At 39.2% G+C, this 8,464-nt stretch overlaps 1 protein-coding gene across 1 annotated transcript; it reads right to left on the reverse strand.

Annotated features, from left to right (window-relative positions):
* Positions 1-360: 360 nt before the first annotated feature.
* LOC149153091 (antimicrobial ginkbilobin-2-like protein) lies at positions 361-8,050 on the reverse strand. The gene is made up of 2 exons (XM_089443696.1): positions 7,598-8,050; positions 361-1,152 (listed from the first exon to the last, which is right to left on the reverse strand). The coding sequence occupies exons 1-2, from the start codon at positions 7,965-7,967 to the stop codon at positions 701-703; spliced, it is 822 nt and encodes a 273-aa protein (XP_089299822.1). The 5' UTR covers positions 7,968-8,050; the 3' UTR covers positions 361-700.
* Between the last annotated feature and the right edge of the window lie 414 nt (positions 8,051-8,464).

Below are 8,464 nucleotides of genomic sequence, written 5' to 3' on the forward strand. Positions count from 1 at the left end.
TTGTTTGTTTTTTCATTTGTTTGGATTTACTAAGAGAATAGGTTGGTGTTTTGTGATAGGGCTAAAAACATAAATAGGTTGGTGTCTTGTGATAGGGCTAAATTGATATTCACTCTAGTTTAAAAAGGAAAAAAATAAAGATGTGATAGTATCATCATTTTAGTTAAAAAATCAATACAGTAATGAATAATCACCGATAAACAAGACCATCTTTTAGAACATCAATTGAAATGAGAAAATTTAGGTCTTAAGAAAGCTTCAATTTACAGATCTAGCCGGTCTTAACAAATTTTCAATGTTCAGACTATGCCGAAACCAACCAATATATGCAACAAACGATAAGAAATAGCCATATTACTTATACATCCTACATGCATTGATGATATTGAAATTCATAGAAAAGGGCTAGAACCCGCATTACACAGCATCTCCCATTGGATATTATGATACAGACTGAGCTATATTTTAGCATGTAGAAGAAACAGGGACACCATGGCACCTGGAGCCAACCTATGGTACTACAGCCCATCATAGGCATACGGTGCGCATGGTATACCATACTACTTTGGGGAGTACATAACAATTGCGAGAGCCTACTGATGAAGAATACGAGAAATACTGAAAGCATACATATAAGGACAATTAATGCAAACAGTGGAACAACAGTAGCAACATGAGAAGCAACCAGAGTTTCACAAATTTAATGGCCTAGAAGCTTCACGGCCACCGTATTAACTTCTCCTTCCGCAGTGGACGGTGGAAGCGCAGTCGAATTAAAGAAGGGATATATTTCATAACGAACTATGCAGCTTCCCATCAAACCCTGCGCTCCCGGCGTTCCACCAAAAACTGCAAAAATATAATTGATTGTATTTGAGAGACATGTGTTGCAGTCGTCAGTAGATATATCTTTCCAGCACTGGACGAGCGCGTAGATCTTTCGAAACAAGGAATCTACCGTTTTACCGGAAGCGTATCCAGATCCAGATTCTGCTTCAGCTAACAAATTGTTGAATAACCTATTTAGAGCGGCGTTAAAGACTTCAGGGTTGGAGACATTAGTAGTAATGTAAGTATAAAATCCATCAGTGTCCAAATTTCCGAAGAAACTATAGTTTTCGTAACGTAAGAAGCAGAGATCCATGTTAAATGTGTAATTTCAACGCAGCCGAAAACCACCAAACAAAACCACCTATCTTGTTCGCACCGCCTTTTGGCAAAGGCTGTTTTTCCTTGGAGCCCTCCGAACACACTCACTGGCCGCCACGCGTCCCATGTACGAGCACCCAAAAACCACTTTCCCCGGACAGTAAAGTTCGTTTGAGTTGTGTGAGGTTGGTGTGCGAATTGCGTCCGATCGGGTCAACACATGTGGACTCACTCCAACCTGCCAGAACGTTAATCTTACTCTTACCGTCGGCTTCTAATTAATGCATTTAATGCATAGTCATAGTTTTAGGTAGAAATTTTAAATTTTAATGTTTTTATTACTTACGGAGGTATGGGTAAGTCTTTTTTTATTTAATTTTGGTTGCACGTAAGTATGGGGAAATTAAGATAGGTATGGGCAAGTCAACGTGTGATTAAGTTTTTGTTTTTTTTTTGATATATGTAATTTTGTGTTCATTTTGCGAGTGAAGTGAAATGAAAAAAAACAGAGCACAGCAGTGCCATGAAAAAAACAGAGCTGGGGTTAATTCGTGGATATGTAATGCATCAAGCGCAGAAGCGTAAAAAGGATGAAAGAAGTTTTTTTTGTGATTGAAATGTATTCTCCGGCATTATGAATATAATGAAAATATAAGATTTTCTTTTACAGCAGTAAAAGTAAGTTTTCATGTAAGGAATTTTTATTCTTACAACAGTAAATGTAAATGCTCTTTTACAGTAGTAAATGTGAATGAAGATTTTACACAGCAGTGTAAAAATCATTTTGTAAAAGAGAGACCGAGTTTGTTTTGTAAATTCCTCTCTGCACAGAGGATGAAATATGTAATAGTCTTTTGTTTTAATCAATAGAAATGCTTTATGGTGTTGCAATGGTCTCTTCTGAGTTAATTTGGTTTTAAAGAGGTTCTCTGCAAAAGATCCTGGACAGAGGAAACAGAGAATTGTCTCTGTAGTGAATTTTATTTGGTTTTGGTATTTTCTCCATTAAAAATACCCAACAGTGGTATCGGAGCAAGGCTCAGGCTCTTTGTAGGAGTCAAAGAAGCTGAAGGGAGAAGGTTGTTGCTGCAGCAAAACTTCTCAGGCAGTTAGAAGACTCAGACAGCGAAGGATTCAGGTATTCCCCAAAAGCATTTCTCTTGTTATTGCTGAAGACAGTCAGTTTTTTTTTTAAAAAATCACAGTCAAGGATTTAAAACCATAGTTCAAGATGCAAGGAATGGCAAGCACAAGCATGGGTATGTTCAACACCCAGCTCCCACACTTTAATGGGAAGAACTATGACTACTGGTCTATAACCATGAGAGCTTTGTTCATCGCTCAAGATATATGGGAACTAGTAGAATATGGGTTTGAGGAACCAGCAGATGAAACTGAGTTCAATGCATTAACTCAGGGAGAAAAGGATCAGCTGAAGCTCAATAGGAAGAAGGATGCAAAGGCCATTGTTTTGTTGTATCAAGCAGTGGACCAGAGTATATTCCCAAGGATAGCAGCAGCTACAACATCACATGAAGCATGGCAAACTCTCAAGACAGCCTATCAAGGCATGGAGAGAGTGAAGACAGCGAAATTGCAAATGCTGAGAAAGGATTTTGAAAACTTGAACATGAAGGAGTCAGACAACATCGAATCATTCTTCACTCATGTGATTGGTGTAATCACACAAATGAGAACTCATGGAGAAACAATTGAAGATAGAAGAATAGTGGAGAAAATATTGAGGGTCTTACCCTCAAGGTTTGATGCCATAGTCACCACCATTGAAGAGACAAAGGATCTCTCAAAGTATTCAGTTGATGAGCTACATGCATCACTGATAACTCATGAGCAGAGGTTGAGTAGGAATGAAAACTCATCCCTTGAGCAAGCCTTCAAGACCCAGATGTCCTTTGGAAGAGGAAGAGGTCAAGGAAGAGGAAACCGAAGAGGAAGAGGCAGAAGCCAGAACAGAGGTGGAAGGAACAACCCAGCAAATGCACAAGGAAGAGGCAGCAATCCAAATCAGAACCAAGGTCAAGGCAGCAGCCAACAAAGAGATCAGTATCAGGCTCAAGGACAAAGGTATGATAAATCTAATGTTCAATGCTATTATTGCAAAAAGTATGGACATTATGCTAGTGATTGTAGAAAGAAACATCATGATATGAACAGCAGACAGAATGCAAATGTTACAAGAGAAAACAGCAGTCAAGAAAATGTTCTGTTAGCTTGTAACATGGCTGAAACACATAGTGAGGACATATGGTTTTTAGACTCAGGTTGCAGCAACCATATGACAGGGAATATAGCCCTCTTTTCAGCCTTAAATCAGAATTTGAAATCAGAGGTCACACTAGGAACTGATAGTAAAGTGTCTGTTATGGGAAAAGGGGAGGTAAAAATATTCACAAAACAAGGAGAAAAGAAAACCATAGCAGATGTCTACTATGTCCCCGGAATGAGATGTAACTTATTGAGTGTTGGACAGCTTATCCAAAAAGGTTACAATGTTTACTTTGTAAATGATGTGTGTACCATCATGGACATACCACCCAGCAAAAGATGCATTGCTGAAGTGAAGATGACAAGGAACAGGATGTTCCCTCTCCGGATCCGGGCAGACATGAAAAACAAAAGGGAAATGGCAGCAGTCACCCAAGAGGCCTTCCAAAGCGTGCCAAAGGATGAGAACTGGTTATGGCACTTGAGATTCGGGCATCTAAATTTTGGAGGTCTAAATTTGTTAAGCAGAAAAGGAATGGTAAAGGGATTACCATTGATAGAGAAGCCGGATAGCCTTTGTGAAGGCTGTATATTGGGCAAACAACATAGAGAGAGTTTTCCATCAGGGAAAAGCATAAGGGCAAAGGCACCCTTAGAGATTATCCACTCAGATTTGTGTGGACCAATGCAAGCTCCATCATTAGCTGGCAGCCTATATTTCTTGACATTCATTGATGATTTTACAAGAAAGACTTGGATATATTTCCTCAAGAACAAAAGTGAAGTCTTTGAGAAATTCCAAAACTTCAAAGCACTTGTGGAGAACCAAAGCGGGCTGCACATAAAAGTATTGAGAACTGATAGAGGAGGTGAGTACATCTCAAATGAATTCCTAAAGTTTTGTAGAGAAAATGGAATACATAAACAGTTCACAACTCGGTACACCCCACAGCAAAATGGAGTTGCTGAAAGGAAGAACAGAACCATCATGGAGATGGCAAGGAGCATGTTGAAGGCAAAGCACTTGCCAAATGAGTATTGGGCTGAAGCTGTACATTGTGCAGTTTACATACTAAACAGGTGTCCTACAAAAGCAGTGATGAACAAGGTGCCAGAAGAGGCATGGAGTGGGAGAAAGCAAGGAGTCACCCACATGAGAGTTTTTGGGTGTGTGGCCTATGCACACATTCCGGATCAGCTAAGGAGGAAGTTGGACAGCAAAGGGGAGAAGTGTATCTTCATTGGATACAGTGATGAATCCAAAGCCTACAGGCTGTACATTCCATCTACCAAGAAGTTCTTTGTCAGCAGGGATGTTCAATTCATTGAGGAGGAAGCTTGGGATGGAAGCATAGAGAAAACAGTGAACATTAAAAACTGTTTGTCTCATGATGAAGATGAAGAGGAGGTGGCTGAAATGAATCCCCAAACAGCAGCACCAACACAAGGACAGCAAGGTACACCATTGAGGATAAATGAGAGTGCTTCTCCAAGCACGCCACAAGGAGGAAATTCAAGTGCATCTTCAAGCACTTGCACACCAAGTGAACGAGGTAAGAAGTTTAGAAATCTAAGTGAAATTTATGAAGAAGGAATGAATTCCTTATTTGCCTTGTTTTGTCATGTTGATGATCCTATCCATTTTGAAGAAGCAATTAAAGATAGAAAATGGATAGAAGCTATGGATGAGGAGATGAATGCCATAGAGAGGAACAAAACATGGGATTTGGTTGAGCTACCAAAAGGCAAAGAAGTCATTGGTGTGAAATGGGTCTACAAGACCAAGAGCAATGCTGAAGGCAAGATTGAAAGGCATAAAGCAAGGTTGGTTGTCAAAGGCTACAAGCAGCAGTATGGGAGAGATTATGAGGAGACTTTCGCCCCGGTTGCAAGAATGGAAACCGTGAGAGCAGTGCTGTCCATAGCAGCACAAAACAAATGGAAAGTCTACCAAATGGATGTGAAATCAGCATTCCTAAATGGAGTGTTAATGGAAGAGGTCTATGTGGAACAGCCTCTCGGATATGAGAAGAAAGGTGAAGAGCACAAAGTGTGCAAATTGAAGAAAGCTCTTTATGGGCTGAAGCAAGCGCCAAGAGCATGGTACAGCAGGATAGATTCATATCTATTGGAGAATGAATTTGACAAATGTGAAGGAGAACCCACAGTCTACATCAAGGAAAAGGATGGTAAAATTTTAATTGTTGTCTTGTATGTAGATGATGTTATTTTCACTGGAAATGATATTTATCTTATTGAGAATTTTAAATCAGTCATGAAGAATGAATTTGAAATGACTGACATGGGTTTGTTGAGATACTTCTTAGGCATAGAAGTAGATCAAAATGAAAAAGGAATTTTTATATCTCAAGCAAGATATGTAAATCAAGTTTTGGGCAGATTTAAGATGCAAGAATGCAAGGCAGCCATCACTCCCACAGTGATGGGATTAAAACTCAGCAGAGAGGACAGCAGCAAGGATTTTGATCCTAGCCTGTACAAAAGCATTGTGGGCAGCCTTATGTATTTAACAGCAACTAGGCCTGATATTATGTATGCTGTTAGTTTGATTTCCAGGTTCATGGAGAGGCCAAAGGAGGCACATTGGCAGGCAGCAAAGAGAATTTTGAGGTATGTCAAAGGCACTAAAATGTTTGGAATTTTATATCATGCCTCAGAACATTCAGATTTGGTTGGGTACACAGATAGCGATTGGGCTGGAAGTGTAGATGATCGGAAGAGCACTTCCGGTTATGTTTTTAATATGGGTTCAGGAGCCATCTCATGGGCTTCTAAGAAGCAGTCCATTGTAGCATTATCTACAGCAGAGGCAGAGTATGTGGCAGCGACAGCAGCAGCATGTCAGGCAGTATGGATGAGAAGGATGTTGAGAAGCTTAGGCCAAGAGCAGGCAAAAGCGACAGTGGTCTTTTGTGACAATAGCTCCGCTATTGCTTTGTCAAAGAATTCAGTGTTTCATAAGAGAACGAAACACATTGACACAAGGTTTCACTACATCAGAGAATTGGTGAGCAATGGAGAAATTGTCTTAGAACATTGCAGGACTCAGGAACAGGTAGCAGACATTTTGACAAAGCCACTGGACCAGAAAAGCTTTGAATTTTTGAGGAAGTGTCTGGGTATGACAGAATGCCCAGCTGTTGAAATTAAAGGGGAGTGTTAAATGTGTAATTTCAACGCAGCCGAAAACCACCAAACAAAACCACCTATCTTGTTCGCACCGCCTTTTGGCAAAGGCTGTTTTTCCTTGGAGCCCTCCGAACACACTCACTGGCCGCCACGCGTCCCATGTACGAGCACCCAAAAACCACTTTCCCCGGACAGTAAAGTTCGTTTGAGTTGTGTGAGGTTGGTGTGCGAATTGCGTCCGATCGGGTCAACACATTTGGACTCACTCCAACCTGCCAGAACGTTAATCTTACTCTTACCGTCGGCTTCTAATTAATGCATTTAATGCATAGTCATAGTTTTAGGTAGAAATTTTAAATTTTAATGTTTTTATTACTTACGGAGGTATGGGTAAGTCTTTTTTTATTTAATTTTGGTTGCACGTAAGTATGGGGAAATTAAGATAGGTATGGGCAAGTCAACGTGTGATTAAGTTTTTGTTTTTTTTTTGATATATGTAATTTTGTGTTCATTTTACGAGTGAAGTGAAATGAAAAAAAACAGAGCACAGCAGTGCCATGAAAAAAACAGAGCTGGGGTTAATTCGTGGATATGTAATGCATCAAGCGCAGAAGCGTAAAAAGGATGAAAGAAGTTTTTTTTGTGATTGAAATGTATTCTCCGGCATTATGAATATAATGAAAATATAAGATTTTCTTTTACAGCAGTAAAAGTAAGTTTTCATGTAAGGAATTTTTATTCTTACAACAGTAAATGTAAATGCTCTTTTACAGTAGTAAATGTGAATGAAGATTTTACACAGCAGTGTAAAAATCATTTTGTAAAAGAGAGACCTAGTTTGTTTTGTAAATTCCTCTCTGCACAGAGGATGAAATATGTAACAGTCTTTTGTTTTAATCAATAGAAATGCTTTATGGTGTTGCAATGGTCTCTTCTGAGTTAATTTGGTTTTAAAGAGGTTCTCTGCAAAAGATCCTGGACAGAGGAAACAGAGAATTGTCTCTGTAGTGAATTTTATTTGGTTTTGGTATTTTCTCCATTAAAAATACCCAACAGTCCAACCAAATTCTACCGCCAACAGCACTCACACAACTTTGTTGGATGGTACTCCTGGCTCTTTGTGAACAATTGTAGCATTGGTCGTTTGTTGCGTCTCCTCTACATTGCAAAAGGCCATATATTCGGTCAGGACTTTCTCCATATTCAGAAGTATTAAACCCAGTTTGGTACGTGTCCTGAACAAGAGTATTCAAGACTGTATTCAGATTTCTCTCAAACTTACTGCCTTGTGTATAGTTAACGTCGTGGTTGCACATGGTTAGCTGTGCATTGCAAATCTGTGCATCAAGATTAATAATAATCAGGAGAACAACAAATACATAGAATAACTTACTAGTTTCGCTGATCAGAAGAGAGAATGCGGAATGAGTTGGGATTGTCATGGCCCTTGGGCAATGGAGAGCCTGCAGTGAATTGGAAATCCCAATAATTTCCTAAAATTCAACTTTACTCTGCAGAGATATATAATCACTAGACCGTGGTTTAAGGTTTCAGCCACGATTTAATTTTAAACGCACTGACGGTCGACAGGGATAGCGAAACCAATTAAATTGTAAGTCAAGTCAAGATATGAGCGAATCGATATCTAGACGCCCACGAAGGCGGGCAGACTTTGACTTTAATGGGCCGCCTCAGTCTGCATCACTTTCCATTTTTTTTGTTTCGATTCTTTACCGATCACTTTCCAAACTCATTACAAATTTTTTTTCGAGGTTTTGGCGCTCATATATATATATATATATATATATATTGGGATAAGAATGTGTTAAAATGACGGTTAAATATGCCATTATACCATTTAAGTTACTTAAAAGAAAAAGTTTGAATAGTAACGTAAGCACAAAAATTATAATATAGAACCTTTAAACAACACTCTTTC

Source organism: Pinus tabuliformis, chromosome 9 (genome assembly GCF_031772625.1).
Source record: "Pinus tabuliformis cultivar Carrire ecotype Pingquan chromosome 9, CPIR1, whole genome shotgun sequence".
In the NCBI taxonomy this organism is placed as follows: Eukaryota; Viridiplantae; Streptophyta; class Pinopsida; order Pinales; family Pinaceae; genus Pinus; species Pinus tabuliformis.

What these genes read in the sequence shown, in the direction of transcription:
- LOC149153091 (XM_089443696.1), bottom strand. Translation starts at nt 7,967, where the DNA reads ATGACAATCCCAACTCATTCCGCATTCTCTCTTCTGATCAGCGAAACT. An exon ending in TTGTGTGAGTGCTGTTGGCG is followed by an intron (nt 1,153 to 7,597) that starts GTAGAATTTGGT and finishes GTTGAAATTACA; the next exon opens with CATTTAACATGGATCTCTGC.